Source organism: Solanum stenotomum, chromosome 9 (genome assembly GCF_019186545.1).
Source record: "Solanum stenotomum isolate F172 chromosome 9, ASM1918654v1, whole genome shotgun sequence".
NCBI classification, from domain to species: Eukaryota; Viridiplantae; Streptophyta; class Magnoliopsida; order Solanales; family Solanaceae; genus Solanum; species Solanum stenotomum.
The window spans coordinates 47,970,647-47,993,965 of NC_064290.1; the positions used below are offsets into that span (position 1 = coordinate 47,970,647).

The following is a 23,319-nucleotide window of genomic DNA, read 5'->3' on the forward strand; positions in this document are numbered from 1 at the left end:
TCCTAATATGGCAACCATCTGCACTGGAGAACAAATATCCATGTAGGTGTGTTACAAGGCCACTCAGTCTTGAAATCCGCGGTTCAGATTTCAGTAGATATAAAAGGTACTAATACTGGACAAAGTTAATTGATACATGTGTTGGTACGAGCTAGCAAGTATTTGGTGGAATAGTCAAGTTGCAAGCGAGCAAGGCTGAACACAAGTGTCAACAACAACAATGAACAGGTTTGAAAGCTAGGATGAAAATAATTAAGAACAGAAATCACCGATGATAAAAAGGTAATCAATGTACTAGAAACAAAAGTAGTAGTAATAAAATTTGAAGAATAAGACAAAGAAGAGCCACAGCTGCGGGATTAAGGAAAATTCAAAATGCCCAAAAACCAATTTACTTGCTCTAATGTACAAGCATCTGTTTGTTTCACAACAAACAAGCAACGCAAGCTAAACAGTAACGTTCGTCATCCTCCAATAAAAAGTATACAGTGGCATCAAGCTACAAAATCATTTTCATATATTTACAACTTGTTCCATCGGCCACTACACTCCGTATTACAGCTGAAACATACAAGGAACACAAAAGTAACCATTTTGATTGGACGCCCCAAATTACTCAACTCATTTGAATAGTAGCAGTATATTTATTATGTAAATGTATCCTCTCGATCTGCCTCAGCAGTATCACCTTCCTCCATATTACTGAATTCCAGGAAATGCGTTGGTCTGTGATCCTCATTGTAGTACTCACGAGGTGTACCTAACTTCACTCCATATTTCATGCTAACAGTGTGTTTCACTCCCATGAAGTTGTAATTCCAAGGTCCATTATCAGGTACCTGCACAAAATAAATCAATTTACATTCACATCTACATGGAAGAAAGCATCGCAAACATGCAGGAAACATTGATGCAGTAATTCAACTGAATAATCTGTGCATACTTACCATGTAAAAGCCAAGGAATCGGTCACTCAACAGCATCTGGACCTTCTCATAATGAGTTGGCAGGTAACCATGAGGGTTACTTCCTGTATCCTTGTTAGCACGTCCCCATTCATACCCGGTTGGCGTCAACTTATATGCAGTTAATGAACAAGACCCTGGCGTGAAACTGCATGTCAATATAATACACTTCTCTCCATCCCAGTGTTTGTTGTTCTCCAGGACCCGAGCATGTGAAGTCACATCCTGTAATTCAGAATAATTCACACATCAGAAGAGCCGTGCATAGAGAGAATAAACAAACCCAACCTAATGCCCAGAATAACTCATTACAGCTACACAAACAAAACAAAGATCATTAGAAGTTAACCTGTGGCGATAACTGAGGAAGCTCATTTGGTTGTGTATGCATCCATCCCAATGGCTCCAAGTCAGTGAGAAAATCATGCTCAGGAAGACCAGAAGGTAGATGCACCTGCTGATGTGTACCCCACTGTGGAGGCATTGCAATACACCGGATTTCTTTCACCTGAGGATTATCTGGTGGACTTACACCATACAAGTAACCAGCAATTTGTGTCCGCAGATCAGCAATGCAGATGAACTTCTTCAGAATATTTTTTGGCATGATGTAAGTATATCCAGTCTCCTGAACAAATAGTTAAAATCGAAATATGTTAGTGGAATATGTTTTTTTTGGTAACTACAATGATTCTATGTAAAAAGTGATAAAAAGGTATAGTATGTCTAGTTGAGCAAAAGAAGGCGAGACAATGAGCACCTTTATGTCCTCCGAATTTACATATATGTGGTTCACACGGAGATAGAGATTTGTAGCAGAAATTGCTCTGACACGCCAATCTGTTTTAGAGCCAAAGGCAGCTTGTTCATAGGGACTTGTTGTAGTAACAATCAACTCATCACCATGGACATTAGTTGTCTTTGTGGTAACAGCAGTCAGTTGACTTGCTTCCTTAGCCTGAAAGGATATGCACATCAGCAACAGCAGATCTAAAACAAAGTACTACTTCGCCAAGTACTAGAAGGACCAAGACCATTACCTGTTTCTCAATCTCAGCTATCTGTTGGCGCTGCTGTGATGGTGGAGTTATCTCAGCTCCAAGTATAATATCACGGATCTCAGACACTGTCAATGCTGATGTGTTCACATTGTTCTTTTTTGCGTAGTCTGAGAGAATGAGATCTCGAAGCGCTACCTCAACCTGAAACCATGCACAACAATCCAGACTTAGAAATACGTCAACCAAATCAAAATCCACAACCTCACAGGTGTGCTACCAAACAAGACAAAGAGAGATTCTCTCCTTATGAAGAGCGCTCATAAAGCCACTGACAAAAGTTCCTTTCACAATATCAAGGTATGGCAAATACCGGATGAAGCATAGGTACATTGACTTAAGCATACCTTCATCCACTGGTCATCTGTAAGTGAAGGCCAGATGTGGTGAGGCTCGGTAATGACAGACTTGTCAGGCTTGAGTAACATCTTAGCCTTCTCATTGTTCACATGGAGTGCACGCAGAATGAGGATGAGCCTGGAGAATGCTGTATAAGATGAGATACTCTTCAACCAATCATCATATATGTTGAACAGAACCATTTGAGGCTCTGTAGCCTTCAGTATCAGATCACCAAATTTCTCTATCTTCAAACAAGCCTGGAATGGTAATTGCAGCTCACTTCCTTTGATAACAATATTTGGAAAATCGAGCAAGTGGACCTCCAATGGATCAAGCATTCCCTTCCGAGTCACAATAATTTGCTTTGGTTGTTCTTCAACAGGCAAAGACCTAACAAGCGCAGCCACTTCTTCGGCTGTTTTCCACTTTGCCAGTTGGCCAAGACGCTTTTGCCCTGCCCACACACTTGTGTGAATGACCTGTAAATGAAAAGAACAGGACACACATTAGCTACTGGACAATGGAGTTCTCCCAAAGAGTTCATGAGAAAATTATAGTCAAACTGCACTTACCTTCAAAAACAGTTGACCTGTCCTGGGATTGAAAATGAAAATTGCACCATTTATGGGCTTGGTTGTCAGATTTCCCTCAAAGGTCTTGTGGATGGTCACACGGTACACATTTGTGTCATCAACAAACCAGATGATTTGATTGCTGAATATCTCTCCATAGTTCTGAGATGATAAATATGGTTCTGTGGGCTCTGAAGAATACAGTTGCAACCCTTTCCTTATGCGTTCCCTCAGCACATAGAGCGCAGGATTTGACTGCATAATCAAACATAAGGATGTTAAGAAACTTTCAGCCGTAACACATACTGTACATGCACCACTTCACGAAAATAATGGATGATTGGAAGGGGAGAGATACCTTCATAATCTTGTTCATAGCTTGGGCAAGCAATGGTTTTGAACCAGGAAACCAGTTTCCAAAGGCGGAATGCAAGTTGTAAGCAAGGTCAAGTCCAATCATAACACCTGAAAAAAGAACCAAGTAAATAAAACTTGTCTGACAAAGAGAATGAATTTGATTGATCAACAGAAGCACATGTGACATACCAGTAGGCGATGGATAAATAGACATGTTGTCTGTTGTGTAATCCATGAACTTTGCTCGTGTATAACGCTCAATGTCATGAGAATCGTAGTCGCCCCACCGAAGCTGCACATCTATCCAGTATTTGTTACTAGCTTTCTGGTCAAACACATCCTTTGATTCAGCCACAAGACTAGGTTTTGACATTGGCCATCTATGCGCAGCAAAGAGGAGGATGTCAGCACACGAGCTATTCATTTTGTAACTCTTTCTTGGATGAATCGTTTCCTTCTGTACAGTTTCAATTTCCAATGCATCCAACTCTTGATCCAAAACTTGGCAGAGATCCATGACGACACTCTCATGGATCTTCTGCCACAAATGTGCACGGAATATCTGTATTAAAGATATCTTCAGAGTTGGAATTTTCCCGTGCATAAATATCCCAGTCAGATCCAGCTGTACTTGGAAACCAACATAGACATTTGCCCTATTTATGGTTGGTGACCACCAAAGTGTAAACCTACGATTTGGAATTTGATTAAGCCCAGATCGTTGAGCATTAGTCAGTTTCTTGTACTTCATGGATTCCTCAAAACCTGAAGCTTTCTCCCAGAAAAGACCCTCCCAAGTAGGGAAACTGAAATATCAAAAGGAACTAAGTTAGTAAAACCTGAATCAAGGAACTTATGCAAAACTGAGACAAAATAACCCACTTCAGAGTTCAGAGAGTAAAAAAAACAGATTTTTTCCTTGAGCCACTCTTAGAAGTAAAAAAGAGTAAAATTGCTAGCCATGAAGGCTACACACCAACTAATGACAGCACAGCACCTTAACGGTCGTTGCCACATTGTTCGAGCCTATTTATTGTTAATTCCAAGACCAATAAGACATAACATATCAAGCAGTAAACGAAAACCCTAACTGAAAAGGAGAGCACATAAGGCACAAAGACTGCTGTGCTGTACTATCAATATGTGAAAACCAGCAAAATAAATGAAATGCAAAGAGCAGTGAGGAAGAGAGCATACTATGTTCCTTTGAATAATGTATGCTCAAGAATTCCTTCAACTCCTCCAAGAGCTTGAATAACATCAGTACGATAATTATTCAGGTTCCATAGCTTTCCATCATGCCTCTGGTGTGTCCACCAGAACGGATTCTGCTTAAGAACTTGGTACTGCTTAAAATCTGTTCTTACTCTCCATCCTTTGTCATATGCAAGGGTGTGGCGATCCTTCTGGAACAATGTATTGATTCGAGGTATTCCACGATCCCACGAATCCTAATGGATCACAAGAGGCAAGTTAACAAAATGAGCAAATAACCAATTGCTCAAAATAACATGAAAGCTGTTGATATACACACACACAAAAAAGCAAAAAAAAGCAAGAATGTGTTGGGCATGATTTCAGCATCTCCCACTAGCTTTGGTATTTTTTTTCTTTTTGAGCGATAATTAAAGGAAATCACAAATATCACAAACAACATGATTTCGACTAGGCCTGCAAACAGTTAAGAGAGTAGGCAGAGAGAATGGGCACAATTTATGATCTCTCACCAGCTTGTGTTCTGTTTTTTTTCCCCTTTGGAGTCTCAAAAGGTATACAAAATTATTACAAACATGTGATTTTGGCTTGGCCTGTAAACCACTTAATAGAGAGTACAGCAGAGGGTGTAGACAATTCTACTAATCCAAAGGACACAAGAGAGTTATCAATGTAGAAAAGAAAGAAAACTCACTTCCAAATCTTCAAGAGTCAAGCGCCTATTCTGTGCCTGGGCTTCCTGCCTTTTCAAAGCATACTCGGCCCAAACTCTCTGAGAGTCTATAAACTCACTTTCCCAAGGCTGTCAAGGAGTAATAAACTGGTATTAGCTAATAAGTTAGGCAGACAAAAGAATAAGTCAACCAGCATCAAAACTCACCTGTATGTACCGGTAGAGATTTGGGATCAATTGGTCCTCTTCATGGCTCATTCCACTTCTGAAATGTGTGACACCAACATCTGTTTGCTGACTATACCTAAGATCACTCTGGGGGATCAATATGTGACCCATTGACAACATTCCAAGCCCTCCAATTTCCTTTGGTGTGTAGAAAATAACAGGAGGAAACCTAAAACAGTCATCAAATTAAATATAATTACTGAAAATTTAGCTAACTAATTCCAGACACAAGGTCACACATATTCAAGAACTAACCTGCTAGGCATTTTTGAGTTCAAACCAATCTTAATACGAGTCTGTATCTTGTTTTCACATTTGACCAGCAGGTCCAGCAACTCTTGTGTATGCACTGTTGCTTCACGGAAATATGTCATGAGGCCTACAAGAACATACCAAAAACCTCAGTTGCAAGGACCCACTAGCAAGACAAAAGTTCATACAGGAATAATTCTTAGAACAAGATGTTACCAATAAGAGCAGTGTTCCATTTGTTAACGATCTTTGTGAATGTTGTAGAACCAGAGGACATAAGGATCTGCCTAACACGATTCTCAAACACCTTCATGTGCTCATCATCTACACGCAGGAAGGCAACAGCTGTGCGTTCCTTAGTCTGCTCGTTTTGCAAATTCCAGACTCCATCTCTTGTATTGCTGAATGCCTCTTGGGTCATTCTAATCTTAGGCAGTATCCGAACTTCAAACCCACACCTAAACAAGCATATCAACATAAGCTCATTCAAAGATAAGTAGATAACAGAGTCTTCAATAAAGAGTAAGCCATAAACGACTCTTGTCTAGACATGCTAAACACAACGGTTTCCTAAAAAAAATTGGCATATAGAATCATCCAGTCCCATTGCCACCCACCCAATGAATATTTTAAGCAACCTACAGGATTCTCTGTAGTAGACATCACCACCCAAAAGCAATAACAGAAAACAAACAGAAAGAGGTACATACATGCTGAAGAGCAAGTTCGGATTATCTTTGCTATAAACAGAGACAAAGCTATTTTCCCACTCCAAAGTAGTGATACTTCTAGGCAGTCGATTCTTCATGTCCCAGAAGACACTTCTCCCAAGATTAACTGAAATGTGAATTAACCAAAATGGAAGTCAAGTTCCACGGTAACATGAAAATAAATCAACACTCATTGATGTTTACCCGTAAACGCTAACTACACAAATTCAAAATTAAGGAACATGGAAAAAACTAAATAACAATTACCATCATGCTTCATGAGCCTCATTCTTGCGTCCCTTGGCCAGCATTTCTTGTTGTTATAACCAACCATATTTTCATTGTTGGGATCAGGATGCTCAGTAAGATATCTTTGGATAAGGTCCCGAGCCTCTTCATGAGTGAAGCGAAATAATATATGCACCTTGTCAATGTATCGAGAGTACAACCGGATTGGATGCCTTGTTTCCACTCTAGAATCACTATAGGTTATGAACTCATTAGGCATCTGTGGTGGACCCGCAATTTCACTTGCTCGAGTTAAACCAAGGAGCAAAAGATCCAACACAAGCCCATAGTACTGTACAACAAATGAAGCAAACTGAAGACCGCGTATCAGCCCGTATGAATTTGTATGGCTCATATCTTTGTAAGACAGTACAACATTGTTTTTTGCAGTGACATAATCAGCAATATTGTGGTCGAGCACCAAACGCAGAAGCCTACAAAAAAATAAAAAAGTAGGTTAAAAATATCAGAAAACCCATTATGAAATTTAAATACCAATAGCTCCAATGACAAACCTGTTCAGCATGGTCAAGTCGATCTTTTCAAAGAACTTCTCAAACTTGGTCTGCAGCATCACCACACACTGTCCTTCACTAGTGTCCCATACTCCTTGCAAATTGTTTATGCCTTGACACCATTTGTACACCAACAGAGGTGGTGGCTCTGAGTCGGCAGGCTTAATCCAATTTGGAAAGAGATGACGCTTATCACCTTCATACCATAGGTACTGATCCAGATATGCATCAGTAATCTTCTCAAGTGGCTCAATCTCATAAACTGGAATGAGGTAGCTGTACAAGTCCATAAACTCAATTCCAACCTGTGAAATGCAATCATCAGTACCTTCTTTCAGAAAGCTTTTCTCACAAAAACTGTCAAACTAATTCTGAAGGGCTCTATTTAGCAACTTCCATGAAAAAATTAGAGCATGCATCTAGAATTTGTTTAAACTTAACACGAAATCAATAAACTAATGCCTGTTCAAATTCAATTTACATTTAATCCTAGCGAGAATAAAAGGAAACAGAACCTCAATGTATCCAAAACTTTTCAATGATATCGTTGACGTAGGTTTTTTACATGATATTTGGCCAATTGGACCGGTTGTAGTATGGAGCATGCCTCATTCTTGATTTAAGGTATTTGGATGAAGTAAATCCTAAGATCTGAACTTTCTCAACATAGGATGGTGCAACAAGATCATAATTGCTCCAACCAAATCAGTATATCAATATCCCTGCCACTCAAAAGATATCTTTCAAATGGTGAAACTTACTTCTTTGAAGGCACGCTGAGTAAGCAGATGACGCTTAATTCGTGATAATGCTTCATGAGGATTATCATAAGCTTGCTCAATGAGACCCAACTCTTCCCTTTGCTGCTGGTTTAGCCTCACAGCCACACTGTAAGATTCTTTCAGTCTCTCAAGTGCAAGGATAAGTAACTTTGTGTCATGCTTGTATGACAACGGAGGGAATGGTATAGGAGAAAACTTCCTCGACTCCAACCAATGCACAGTGGTAGTATATATGGCTACTGCTTCTTCTGGAGTAACATATGGTCCGTCTTTCAAGTAGTTATGTTGCCGCTCCTGTTAATTGCAAGAAAACGACAAAGCAGCATGAATTAACCCAAGCTTGTCACCAATAAGCAAATGTAATAAGAGGGAAAACCAAAAACAATTTTTTGAGTTGAGAATAACCACAGGTAATAACTGCTCAGTTATTACCTGTTCAGCCTTCAGCCAAAGGCGAGTCAATCTTCCAAGGTTTTTCCGGCACACGGTCTTGTCAACAGTTGCTCCTCTTCTTATACGTTCACGGTTGTAGTGAGCAACATTTGTCCACCAATCAGCTTTGGATTTGACATAGCGGAGAATCATGTTCTCAATAGGAACAGGCAAACCAGGGACCTAATAAAACAAATAGCCAAAAAAGCAACTGAGTGTCTCGTCATAAGCAAAACTCATTGTTGTGGAGAGGGGAAAAAGGATAGGAATAATACCTTCCAAGGAATATTTGCTTTCCAACAACGCCATGCTTCACTTAGATGCTGTAAGATGGTTCTTGCTTTATTTTGCTTGATCCCCTCTGCAGTAAATAAGCACTATCTTAGCCAAAAGTATTGGTCGAGTAACTGAATGAAACAGAAGCATCCCAAAAAAGACAGACAATCAACAATAGAAAAGTGTTACCTGGCATAGCATCAAGGACATCATGCATTACTGCAGCACGGAGCTCCAAATCGAAGTGGCTTTCAACACGTTGCTTTGTGACAGTTTTGGCCACCCCCTTTGAATGGCGACCCTCAAATTGCCTTGCCAGTAGATTTCCTAACCAACGTTCCAAAAGAGGTACTATACCCCGAAGAAAGAATAACCACACCCTCCACATAGGTGCCCAGAAACCACAACCAGGACCTTTTCCAACCGGCCCGGTATTAAATCGATAATAGATCAAATGTTTCAGATCCTTGCACATCCGAATCTGCCTCATAAGCCTGTACTTGTAACGATACATACCCGTCAACTGACCAACATGAGAAAAAATGTATTGCAAGCCATCTGCCAGCTGAAATGCATCAACATTTCCCAGACGAAACTGGACATTGGCATCAACAACAAGCTTTGTCAAACGCAGAATTTCACGACACAGGTGGAAAGCATTTCCAAATCGCGATTTCTTACGTTCCTTTGTAGTTAGTGTCTTAACAGGCTTCAAATTAAAATTGTAATCAAGATGTAGATAATTCAGGTTCTTCCTATGGATCAAGAGATTCAGCATATTATATCCCTGCTTACAAACTTGAAGACCAGCCTCAGCCCAATCAAGTTCTGTGGTTTGGAAAAATTTTGTGGCTTGAAGTGAGCGAAAGAGGTGCTTCTTCTTCTGGGCCTTGGGGGGTCTGTGATGCAACTCGTTCAATACAAAACATTTCAACAACTTCTGATAACTGACGCGAACCTTGACAGGATATGATGGAGGACTGGAGGAAACAAAATAGATAGTTAATACATTTGAAGTAAAAGGATTAACTTACCATGACAAACAAGATAAGCAATGAAAAGATGAAAGCATACCAGTGTTCCTTAAACCAATCAGAAACAAGGGGAATATCTTCAGCACGTCTTGTTCGACCAGATCTCATGTTAAATGGGCGTGGGGCAAACAATAGGGAAATACCAGCAGCAGTAGTATCAGTATAGATTGGAGTCTCAGTCAGCAACGGTTCCACACCCTCGGGTAAGGCAAAATCATCATCATCGTCATCGTCAGAAACTTTCTTCTCTCTGCGGTCCTTGGTGACTATGGGATGTATCAGCGGATCATAATAAAAAGCAGGTAGATCAGGATCCTCTGTTTTTATGTACATGATCATGGGAGTGTGATATATGCCAAGCCTCACCTTTCTTGGCCTGTTGTTGTAGAGGTGAGGGAAGGCAATTCTGTACTCTGTCCTAAGTGGTGACCTGATGATCAATTTGTTGATATCATTGAACTCGTTCCAGTCTTCGTCTCCTTTCTCCATGTCACGATATAAAGGTTCGAACTTTGGACCACCTGCAGAAAAAAAGCTTCTTAGTGAAGAGAGTCCACCAACAGTGAGGATCAACACGTACCATGAAAAATAATTACCCTCTAAACCAGCAAAAAAGGATAGAACAATAGATATTAGAAGGAAACCGTGTTCAAATGTGACACATTACCAATTTATTACCTAAATTAGAAGATGAAAGCCAAATATGCAGGGCTATCATGGAAATACCCCAAAAAATATTGAACATATGGGAGAACTCAGAATTATCATAATTTTTTAGGTTCCTGAACTACCAATCACTCAGGTATACCTTCTGGATAAGGTTATACAGGAAATAGGCAGAATAAAAAAAATTTAGAATTCCACCGGAGGATAATCTTCAGCTAGGCAAAGCTAAAGCAGTTCAGACCACCAGCATTTTCTCGGCAGACAAATTAGCTAAGAACTCAGAAGACAGAAACAGAGAACTAAGGACTCGTTGAGCATATTCCTTACCAGGAATGCACATGTTCAATGCTTTAGCAGTGAAAAAGGACTCCATATCAAACAAGTAGAAGTAATTGCGATCAGTCAGGTCTGAAAGAAGCTGTCCAGCCAGTCGGTGAAGTGTTGCCATTATAGGGAGGGACAAATGCCACCTGCGGTAACTAGGACCATTAATAAGCTTTGTTTTCACCAATGGCTTATGGTCATAAAACCAGTTATAAACCGCAGAATCCTCTTCTTCATCCAACTCCAACTGGATTGGCTCCAAAGGATCAACATCCAAAAGATTATCAGCATAATCTAACGGTGGCTCCTCATCGTCAAAGGGAGGAAAACGCATTCTCTTGAAATGTCGCCGGTCTCTCTTCTCCCTTCTCATCATGATCCACATTGTGCCCCACTGCAAGATTTCATGATTATGAATCAGTCTAACCATATATGGCTCAGTGTAGTTGGAAACAAAACCAAAGCAAAGCAAAGTTGGCATACCTGAGCCAGATATATAGGTTCGACAACCCATGGAATCTCATTAACAAATGTAATAGCACCAGTAATATGGTACAGGATTTTTACATCTCGAACCTATTAAATAAAAGCATTTTAGAACAAACTGAAGATTTGACTAGTAGAACAAGACACAGCACAATCAGAATAGAACAATCAAAAAGGCTATAGGGAGTACCTGCTCCCATGGCATAGGCATGTTCTCAAGGAGTTTGTAAACAGCATGCGGTACAAATTTAAGAGCTCCGAGATACACACGTTTATCATGACGATATTTTTTTGAAGACATATCCCCATGGTCCCTGTAATATGTATATGCTCGATGAGCAAACCAGAGCAGAAGTACAACAAAATCACATATTTATAAAGCTGAGGAAACATTATCACACAAATCATGACTTATATTCATTTTTATGGTTCACCAGAGTCATGATTTCCAAGTATAAGTAATGTTGAGACAGTGGAAGAAAGCAGTTTTTCTATGCTGACATCGGAACTTTAAGGAGATCAAAGATATAGAGCAAAAGAACTTGAATTAAAGAACTACACATTCTGAGATAACACATTCTTTTTTCTTTCATTTCTCTTCTTAATAATATTTAACAGTCCTCGTCCTTGGATTATTACAAGGTTCTACTTTTCAGGTGTTCATTAAATTCAATTGCGCACATATTGTAACAACAAAGATGGTCATGAGGGCCCACCAAATATCAGAACTCCAGAAACCACATTGTAAACACCAATTTACCACTCCTTTCATATTCCCACTATTTAAACAAAGAAGAACCTCATTTAGGAGCGCATCAAAAGCTCAAGTTAATTGTTAAAATGTACGCCACTTCCCAAACTAGTGCTCTCGTACACAACCAACTAGTGTTTTCAGTAAAAAATAAACACTTAGATTCCACGTAACAAAACCCTTAGTTTACTCCCAAACTTCCCCAAACCTACAGCTTTGACAATTTCACTACAGGTATTTCTTAGACAGCTCTCACTCTAATGCTATCAATAAACTAAACAAAGAAAACTACAAATAGATTTGGAGCAATTCTAACAATCCATGTACTGTAATCTGAAAAAACCTCAGGCATACACAATTGCAAGAAAAATCCCAGCCTATTACCTAGTTAATTAAACCACAACGTCTCTCCTAAATACATTGGCACGATCTCATATCTGATAATACACACCAACTAATGCATTTATTCACATTACCTAATAAACTAAACTAAACCCAACAAATAGATTACCTGCATTTTATGATGTTATACCCCTAAAAATGCACAATTTAAGAATTGCAAAGAATAAATACCTAATAATCTTCCGAACATGTTCCGGAGGCATATCCTCCTTTTGCGTCTCCACAAATCCAAACTTCCGCTTATCACTATACCGCTTAGAGTTAAGCTGCATCCATTTCCTAGCTTTCTCTTCAAGCTGAGCTTCAGTCGGCAAAACAGTATAAGATGGAGGTGGTAAAGGCGGTCCAGCACCACTAGCTCCTCCACCACTTGTACCGGGAGGCATCATAGAGTGTCCTGAGCTCGTACCAGGTGGCGGAGGCATCATAGACGACGGCGGAGGAGGTGGCTGCATCATTGACGGCGGCGGCGGTGGTCCTCCGCTAGTACCTGGTGGTGCTATATTACTATTGTTCCACATATCTTGTCCGTTTCCACTCCACATAACTTCGTTAGAAGTCGAAATCTCAACCTACATAAGAGCGAGCAAGTAAGTACAAAAACCCTAACTAAAGTGCAAAACCTCGATAAACGTTTAGACGTAAAATGTCTCCGGAGATTTGTGAATTGAGTTGTCACCGGAGACTGACAGTGGTCCTGTGGCCGTGAAAAATGGATTCACGGAGGAGGCGACGGAGAGGTAGTAGAAGTGAAGTAGAGAAAATTTGTTATAGGGCTTGGGTTATGGGGTTTATAAAAAATCAGCGAAAAACCGACTCGAACAAGTGTGTTGATGGGTGCGGGACTGCGGGATACCGACTTCGAGTCTCGATTAAAACCTAAATTTAGCTAAAAATTAGATTACTTTTTAAAAAAAAAACAAATTGACTAAAAATTAGATCACCTCTACATTAAATTTAAATGTTATAAATTATTTAATAAATTCAATATTTATTAATTAAAATGTTTTAAAGTTTTTTCACCTTTCAAATTTATTGCAAGCTAAAGAGTACTTTTAAAGAAATCATACACGGATTTAAGAAGTAAGACATTGAATCAGTTATTAATTTAATTAATACGTAATTAATAAATTTATAAAGAAATTAGATAGTACGGTCAATTTATAGCAAACTGGATTTTAAATACTTTTTTTGTCATATTAATATTGCTTAATGAATCAGCCATAATAATCTTATAAGTTATTAATATTTTTAAGGGGAAAAGGTTAGAAATAAATTTGAACTATGACCGAAATTATTGTAACAATCTCAAACTTTGGGCAGGACCTATTGTAACACCTCGGACTTCCAGAAATGGCTAAAAGGAGAAATTTGGGCAAGTCCACGGATCCAAAATGGACCATGGACCCTTCACGACTTCACGGTCTATGTAGGCGATCACGATCTGTTAAGGATGTCGTGAGTGACCAGGACGCCCTAGACGACTCGCGGTGACTTGGACGACCCATCTAGGGGTCCGTACAAGTCACATAGTCAAGGAGGTTGCACCCAAGTTGTAACACCTCGGCCTTAGAAAGAGCTAATTTAAGAAAGAACTAATTTGGAAAGAGCTAATTTGAGATTTGTTCAAGTTAAGCTTGACTAGTGAGTTTTGGGTCAACTTCAAACGACCATAACTTTTAGTATAGGATGAGTTAGGTGGCCCATAAGATATCAAATAAAGGTCTTTGAATCCTCTTTCCAACGCCACCGAGTTTGCTAAATTTTGAGTTCGGATGAGGGATATATGTCTGTTTGAGTTCAGTCTGTCCAATTAAAAAAAATTGCCTGAATTAATGAGGGGTATTTTGGTCTTTTCCTTACCCCATCTGCTTTAAATGTTTTAGTAATATTTTAGGGGTCTAAACTCACAATCCTAAAATACGCTTAGGGTTTTGAGAGGAGTTCAAGGGGAGAAAATAGGAGAGGTTCAAGGCGTTCGTCAAGATTCTTGAGATTTGTCGAGGAATTTCGCCAAGGGTTTGATCCCTAAGAGGTATGTAAGCTTCCATATTGATAGGTTTGCTCACCACACACCAATCATGATTTATATTATCGAATTCATCCATAAAGATTAAGAAATTTGAGTTCTTGATGAGTTTCTTGAAGTTTGTGTTTCATTTTTTGATACGAGGTTTCGTTGAGTTCTTATGATGAGGATCTTGTGTTTGAGTATTGTTCTTGAGTAATTTAGAGTGGATTTTGTTGTAATTATGTTGGCTCTAAAAATTCAAACGAGTTTGAGGAAAATCGTTCAATTTTAGGGGAGTTAAACATGAATTTGAAGCAAGAAAATTATCAAAACCTGGGTATAGGGCAAGGGCACGGCGCCACTCCGTGCGCCCCAAACTGTTGACAATGACTTTATAAGATCATTTTACTTAGTAGGCGTTTGGTCATGCAATACCATATCATGATATGGAATCAGCGTTTGGACATGCGATTTCATGTTGATTCCATCGCATCATTTCATATCATGAGATGAAATACCATATTCTCCAAAAATCATGATATGAGAAATTCATATCATGATTTGAGATTTTTTTTAATACAAAAGTTGGCCTACAAATTTATATTTTATTAAAACAACCCCACATTACATCTATTAAACATTTATTTCATATGTAAATAAGATTAATAATCAGATCATTACTTTTTAAAATTTATTATTCTTCCCAACAAAAAAATTATTATTGCTTTCAATTTGGTGAATATTAATGATAAAGTAAGAATTGATTTGGTGAATATAAATACAAGTGAAGGAAGCAATAGTTTTTTAGTTTTTCATAATAAAAAAACTTCTCTTTCAACTACATATGAAAATGTTTAAAGCAATTTAATATGAAAAGGGACAAAATTGGTGATGTATGTTTGATAATCACTACTTCCAATATGTTTGATTTTAGCACGAAATTAATGCATTGAAAATATGCAATTGCACACAAGTGAAACAAGGCATGAACCATATGATATTGACACACAAGTGAAAATTGTCATAATTTGTACAGTATTACATAATTATTTGCGATAATACCAAAGGGGTGATGAAATATTTATGGTCTACGAGCATTAAAATATAGTTGTGAATGATCTTGACCAACAAATGTCTCAAAGTAACAATGTTGGTTCGTCTTCTTGGTCATATGATTGAGAAATGCAAGTTCAACATGAGAAAATTGTCCGTACTACGTGGGAGGATTATATTAAAGACTAGTACACTACAATTATGTTCAATTTTTTTTATTGAATTAATATTTGATGAATTAAAGTTAGATGAAACAATTAAGTGGAGAACAAATAATTTTGTAATAATTTATTATGCGATTTTATAATTTTTTGTTTATTTGATTAGAGTGAATAAACAATTGGACCTATTTTAATAGTTTTACAACTTATGAGATTCTTATATTTATGAGAAAATATACACTACAAAAATTACATATCGCATGTCCAAACAAAACTTCAACTCCATCTCATGATTTCATATTATCATGATTTCATAGCGCATGGCCAAATGGGACCTTAGTAGGCGTTTGACCATGTAATACCATACCACGATATGGAATCGAGAGATGGAATCAACATTTGGCCATGCGATACCATATCACGATATGAAATCGTGAGATGAAATCAACCTTTGGGCATGTGATTTTATTCCATCTCATGATTTCATATCATGAGATGGGATTCCATATTCTCCAAAAATCATGATATGGAAATTCCATATCGTGATTTGAAATTTTTTATATACAAAAATTGATCCACAAATTTATATTTTGTTAAAACAATTCCACATTTATAGTTACTAACCATTTATTTACATGTAAATAAAATTTATAATCACATTATTACTTTTTAAAATTTATTATTCTCACCAACATATATTCACTTTAACTCACACCAATCGATTGTTGAGTAATAAATTTGTTCTCTTCATTTACTCCAACACCTAATTCATTACTTCTACCGTTTTATATTTATTACAACTCACAGTTATATCTATTTGAATAATATAGCAGATCAAATTGATGAAGTGAAAGATGTAGATACCTTGTTCAAGAATGTGAATATATTGGGAAAAAAAGTTCAATTATAAATCACAAGCAATAAATTCAGATTAAAGTAAAATTTTAAAAAGAGTTAAAATTGAACTAAATAAAGATCACATTAAAAATAAGTTAGGTTGGATAGGCTTAAACTTAATCTAATGCATAATTATTTATGCTCAATCATAAAATTTTGAAGAGCCAAATAATTTTTGAGAAAATTACGTGCTAAGATAATTCTTAAAATTTAAATATATAGATACAATTTTATTTTAATATGATAGAAACAATTTTTTCAACGTATATCGTATTTTTAAGAATAAGAAGAGATAATTATTATTCCCAACTTAATGCTACAACATATTATCAATTTATCTTAGATTAAGGATTCTTTTTCATCCTTAAACAAAATAACACAAAAAAGAATATTTAATATGATTTGAAAAATAAGTATTTTGATATTGAGGGTAAAACATGAAAAAAATTATTGTTTTTTTATATGTTAAAAGTGACAAGTAAAAATGAAAATCTATTTTTTCAAGAATAAGTGATAGTACACTACAATTTATGTTCAATTTTTTTTTATTGAATTAAGTTTGATGGAACCGTTACTTAAGTGAAGAACAAATAGCTTTGTAATAATTTATTATGCAATTTTATAAATTTTTTATTGAGGCTATTTTAATAGTTTTACAACTTATGAGATTCTTATATTTATGAGAAATAAACAACACAAAAATTCCATATCGCATATCCAAACAAAACTTCAATTTCATCTCATGATTTCATATTATAATACCATATCATGATTCCATATCGCATAGCTAAACGGGCCCTTATTTTCTTCTATACAGATTCATGGAATAAACTGAAATTCCACTCTCCTATTTTTTAGACTTTTTTTTTCTTATATTAGTGTTTCAAATCCTTCTTTTCTTTTGAGCTTGGATCTATCGAAAACAACCTACCAGTAAAGAATGTGTATATCCTGCCTTCCCTAAACCTCACTTGTGAAATTACTGTCGTTACTAAGATTTGAATCACATAGCTGCTAAGTCGCACCGCCGGGTGCATGACATTCATGCTTACTGAAGTTTGCATGGAGTTGTGTTGCACTATCCGTGTATAACTATATAATAATTCTATAGAGCACTGTGATCAATGTAGTCAAAGACAATAACAACTTCTGCTCTCTGTTATCAAGTCTTATATTTAAATCTGCAAATAAGGACAAGGCAATAGTGTAACCATTTGAACTCTTCAACAACACACAAAGATGGGGTCTCTTCTTAGTTGAACTCTGCTATCTCAAATACCCGTGATGTTTCATCAATAGAGACAGAAACGAGGTACTCCCCATTGGACGATGCAGCTAGACACTGAATTGCATCAGCGTGTCCGCTAAAGGTCCTCACACATTCTCCAGAACGACTGTCCCATATCCGCACTTTACCATCAACACAACCTGTTGCCACATATTTATATTGCCCCAACCACAATAAGCATGCCACGCCATCCTAAACAAAGTATTATCAGCAAATATCAAGCCAATGAAGAAACTGGGGTTTACACTACAGAACTTTCTTGAAATAACAAAGAGTATTTAAAGAAGCAACTGCTTGTTCAAGTAAGTTCATACCGGATGTTCACATGTGGAGCGAGGTAAGGACTGTTGTAAGTCCCAAATAATAAGCTTATTATCCATGCCTCCAGTTGCAGCCCAAGGTGCGCTGGAAGTCATTTCAGATCACCAATATTAATTTACCAAAACAGAAATAATTACTAGTATAGAAATAAGTATTCTAGGAAGGGATTATCAATCAAGATCGAAGGTGGGAGTGACCTCCGTGATTGATAAGATGAGGGAAGCGAGATTGAGATGGTTCGGACATGCCTTAAAGAAGAGGTGTGGGAGGTCGGCTACGGTGGGTCTGATGAGAGGTAGTGGTAGACCGAAGAAGTATTGTAGAGACGTGATAAGACATGACATGATATGACTCACTTGCAACTTACAGAGGACATGACCTTGGATAGGAGATTATAGAGGTCGAGGATTAGGATAGAAGGTTAGTAGGTTGTCAAGTGTGGCTTAGTTTTCCTTCTCATTATTAATGTTACGCTCATATTGGCTTATTCTTCGATTTTAGTAAAACCTGTGGTTTTCTTTGTTGTTGTTACTATTCTTTTTAATATTATTTTCAACATTGACTTCTTCTATAGTGTATTCCTTTCCATGCCAGATTTGATATGCTTTGCTTGAGCCAAAGTTCTATTAGACACGACATGTACCTTCACAAGGTAGGGATAAGGTTACGTATACTCCACCCTCCCCAGACGCACTTGTGGGATTACATTGGGTATGCTGTTATTGTTATTGATCTAATATGTTATCATGGACCTGGACTATGTCCACATAACTACTCTCTTCTTTAAAACCATCTTCAGGCTTGCTGACAACATTTGGTTCCTCTTCAGGCTATTTTGCTACAAGACAGTCAAGTATTCAATGGTCAAGGCACATTCACATATTTGCGGTTTAATTGTTGCACAACTTCTCCAATCCTTGTTCACCGTCCTCGTTCAGATAAAAGGCATTCAAAAGGTAAAAGTACAAGGAGAGATAGAAAGATGTCAGAAGTAGACAAAACCTTGCTGAAAAGCTGGCACATTCTATCGAATCTGTATGAGCACCCAGAGAAGTGACAACCTGACAAAGAAAATATTAATCCCTAATCAGACAAACGGCATCCTAGGTCTGGAAGCATCAATTACATAAAAATCATTGTGGAAAATATTAAGGGTAAATTATCATCTATCGAGGATTCTGACCTTTCCAGTAATTATATTCACAATGTGAGCAGAACCATCCTTTGAGCCTGTGAGAGCAAGAGTAGAATCCGAGCTGATTGCCAAGCATGTCAGTCCTTCCGTGTGATACGGATGACCTAGCAACAACAAAAAAAATAAACAAAAAACAATAACAAGATCAGATCACACAAATCACGTATTAATCTAGGAAAGTAGTTTCTCTAATAAAAGACCAGCGTAGTGACAACAAATCTCGCCACTGATAAGAGTACTGACATCATTTCATGGAATGACAATACAGAGAGACAGCTCAACATAGCATGATGAAAGGAATGAAACAAATTAAGACATTGATCAGCATCCATTAAGTTCCTTGATGATGAAAGAAAAGAAATGCTAACTTTGCAATATATTAACATATGCTTTAATCCACAATTTTTATCCAGTATTTTGTATATCAGCCACATTCCCCAATGGGAACACATTTTGTTTATGATTGCCAGATGCCTTCTACCCTTTTTTTAATAAGTGCCAGAAAGCCTTCTATCTGTAGGCACCCTACCCTTTGTGGTGTGTCGGAGGAAGGGAGGCGGTGGGGTGGGGGTGGGGGTGGGGGGTATGTCAGGTTTACTTTTCACCTAATTATAGAATGCATAACAAACGAAGATATTAGCAACCAGAAACCAAAAGCCTCACCTCTTACCACATGTATACTTTGGGCGCTCTTAGGATCCCATATCCTCAGTGTCGCATCATCAGACCCAGTACAAATTAATTTACCTGAGAAAGCATATATAAGAAACATAAGTTCAGTTCTACTCAAACGGAGGAAAACACTAGAAATTTTACAAGAGAAACAAGGATGTACCATCTGGAGTGAAATCACCACAGGTTACACTACCAGCATGACCTAAAAACGTGTTCATGAAAGCATTGGTATCAGCATTCCACATCCAAATAGAAGAATCTTCTGAACCTGCCAACACCACATGTCCTCTCGGATGCCACCTGACCCACTGAGCAACTTCACAGTTCATGATTGATCTCAAATTGTTACAGAAAATTGGATTTTTACGCATGAGAAAATGTTCACCTCTATTCCCTTTTCAGGACCTTCAAGTGTGCCCTTCAGACCACCTGAAGTAATCTCCCATACTCTTATATTCCCATCAAGGCTCCCAGAAGCAAGCAATTGACCATCAGAACTAAAAGCCAAACTTGATACAGAATCTGTGTGACCTGCACCATATCTCAAAGAGCTTAAATTAATAAGTGTGAATAATACTCATCTAATTAGAAATACAAAACTTGTTAGTCACGACTCAATTACCTTGCAACTCAAAAGCAAAATCACCTTGACCAATCTTCCACATAAATCCTCTATCATCTCCACCACCTGTTACAACCAAACTGGCATCTGTTGGGCTGCAGGTAACAGTGTATAGTTCACCTATAAAGAGGAAACAGTACTGACACGATTAAATTATAAGGAAAACAGTAAGCACCACAACAAACTAATTATAGACTGCCCAAACAGGACTCATTGAGATTAATTAACTCATTGCTACACCTTACTATTAACTACTACAATACCCATGAAAAACACATTTATACCACCATATTTTGGAACCACTGTGTCAATGAGGTAAATAAAACCATCTTGTGAGAAGTAGGTTTCACCAACATCAGATGCAAATTTTTTTATAAGGTAAATAGTTAAGGTGATGTGTGGGAAATTCTTGTACACAAATACCAAAACGAGGACCAACATCTGATACAAAATCTTGCTTATTTATAGTTTCAGATTAAGCTCTCATCAGAATATGAAAAGCTACCGCAGTTTAGCTAGAATCATTTCATATTTTGTTCTTTTTCATGTTTTGATCAAGTATTTTTGTTCACTTCTATTGAAATATGTTGTTTTCCAAAAAAAAAAAAGAACCCTCCAGACGAAATCATGTTGATAGAGTTGGCTATAAACCTGATCCTAATTTTTATTAATTTGGAAAAAGTTGAATCCTGTCCTCCGAGAACAATCTCGTTCCAAGAAAGGCCAAGATTAACATAACCCATTTCCCAATTTCATATTCCACGCATGAAACTAGTTTGGTATTAAGGTTTGGAATCTGGTGTCTAGTGAGAACAATCTCGTTCCAAGAAAGGCCAATGTAAACTAACATAGTCCATTTTCCAATTTCATATTCCGCGTATAAAACTTGGTTGGTTTTAAGCTTTGAAATCTGGCTTCTAGTTTCTACAATACTATTACACCACGATCTATATGTGTCTTTAGCAATACTCCCTATATCTCATTTTGTGTGATTCTTTTAACAGGGCACAACGTTTAGAAGGGAAAGAAAGACGTTTGAAATTTGTAGTCTAAAACAAGCCATGGAATTTGTGTGGTCAAATTATCTCATTATGGATAAAATAGGAAGTTTAGAGTTAAATTGTTTCTAATTATAGAAAGATATCACTCTCTTTTGGGACAGAGGGTAGTCTGTATGCTCCACCATGATCACTTGTTTTTTCTTTCATCATGGGATATTTCTCTTAGTACTTGGTCATATTCAAGCTTGCCTGTTGGACATATTAGTTTTGCTTATTTGACTGAAGATTCCATAATGCATCTTCCAATGAAATATCAAATATAAGTTCCTTATCTCAAGCACCATCAATCAAAAGATATATCAACTCTAAGCATACAATTGACCTGACTAAAGGTAGAGGTGGATGCAAGATTTGAGCTTTATGGTTTGAAATGACATTAAACTCATTGACTATTTGTGTTACTGGATAAAGAATTTAATACTTGTCCCTATTCAGTATTTTTCTTAACACATACAGGATCCGAGTCAAAGCTACTACGTTCAAGGATCTTGTAGATTCTACTATGCATCCACCTCCACTGCAAAGGCAAAGTTCCCCCTATTTAGTAAGCTAAAAAACCTAGCAGTAACCCACACAGAATAGCCAGGCTTTCTTCATTCATGTCTATAATTGTGAACTCATTAAAACATCAGACGAACTTCAGCTTTTAACTACAGCAGAATTGAAATGGAAGTTGCAATTGAATAGTATATCAACTGAGAGCGTTCATCATTCAATATCAAATTACGTTAAAAGAATACTAAAAAGTACATACCAGTATGGCCTGTGAACGTATGAAGGGAATCATCAGCTTCATCTGAAAACCATTATCCCAAATATCCATATCAGTATGCTAATTAACAAAGAACAAGTTTTGAACTTAACATCCCACCCCCCAAAAAAAAAATCACCCAACCACAAAATAAGTAATCCAAAGTACAAACCCAAAACTACAGCAATAATTAAATCTTGCAAAGTGTGCAGTTGCAGTAAAATACAGTAGCAATATGAATAACCAAGATATAAGAAAGGCATAATATATAAACAAACACTCAAATTTGGCCTCAGGTGACATGCAAACACTCCAATTTTGAGTATACACATCTAGATACCTCAACTCGTCTCCCTTATGTTAAGTTAAACACTCAAACTTACCAAATGCTCATCTAGACACCTCCAAAAGCTAAAAGCTTATTTTTTTTTAAAAAAAAAGTTTCTACAAGTAACTGAGCCAAGCCGAGTTACCCATGAATTCTCCTCCTCCTTGTTCATCTTCTTCATCATCGTCATCAGCATCAACAAGCTCTGCAACCGTAAATTAAAGATATTCTCTAATTTTGTAATTGGACACAGATCTAACTTCAAATAAGCAAATAAATGAGCATTTTGGGGAAAAAAAAGATTGGATTTTTTTCCTACCTTCTTCATCAACATTAATTTCTTCAATGATATCACTATCCTCTAAGAAGACCTCATCTTCGTGTTCATCGTCTTCGTGGTGGGGTGATGGAGAGTTCATGATTTCCCACAGGACGTCGTCGTATGTATGTGAACGGCTGCAACTGCTGCGGCGCGGCGGAAGAAAAGCGGAGGGTGTCTGGGAATTGGAGGTTTAAGGAGGGTATTAATATTCTATTTATATGATATAGTTTAAATTTTAATTTTTTAAAATGTTAATTTTTTATCTAGTTTTTAAATACGTAATATATATTTAAATGCACATTAAAT

The 23,319-nt window shown here is 37.3% G+C and overlaps 2 protein-coding genes across 2 annotated transcripts; both read right to left on the reverse strand.

Annotated features, from left to right (window-relative positions):
• Window positions 1–359: 359 nt before the first annotated feature.
• On the reverse strand, window positions 360–13,083 carry LOC125875753 (pre-mRNA-processing-splicing factor 8A). The gene is made up of 26 exons (XM_049556784.1): window positions 12,500–13,083; window positions 11,366–11,489; window positions 11,173–11,265; window positions 10,693–11,083; window positions 9,740–10,220; window positions 8,855–9,645; window positions 8,665–8,750; window positions 8,390–8,572; window positions 7,937–8,251; window positions 7,176–7,480; window positions 6,640–7,094; window positions 6,373–6,499; window positions 5,879–6,120; window positions 5,666–5,789; window positions 5,390–5,579; window positions 5,204–5,311; window positions 4,492–4,745; window positions 3,484–4,100; window positions 3,296–3,402; window positions 2,938–3,192; window positions 2,371–2,844; window positions 2,006–2,167; window positions 1,726–1,923; window positions 1,315–1,593; window positions 948–1,190; window positions 360–839 (listed from the first exon to the last, which is right to left on the reverse strand). Exons 1-26 carry the CDS (start codon window positions 12,871–12,873, stop codon window positions 648–650), a joined length of 7,170 nt encoding a protein of 2,389 aa, XP_049412741.1. The 5' UTR covers window positions 12,874–13,083; the 3' UTR covers window positions 360–647.
• Window positions 13,084–17,572: 4,489 nt separating this feature from the next.
• On the reverse strand, window positions 17,573–23,207 carry LOC125875764 (uncharacterized). The gene is made up of 11 exons (XM_049556796.1): window positions 23,011–23,207; window positions 22,837–22,896; window positions 22,367–22,408; window positions 20,552–20,671; window positions 20,315–20,460; window positions 20,090–20,237; window positions 19,918–20,001; window positions 19,243–19,358; window positions 19,062–19,120; window positions 18,053–18,143; window positions 17,573–17,930 (listed from the first exon to the last, which is right to left on the reverse strand). The coding sequence occupies exons 1-11, from the start codon at window positions 23,108–23,110 to the stop codon at window positions 17,703–17,705; spliced, it is 1,194 nt and encodes a 397-aa protein (XP_049412753.1). The 5' UTR covers window positions 23,111–23,207; the 3' UTR covers window positions 17,573–17,702.
• Window positions 23,208–23,319: the final 112 nt, after the last annotated feature.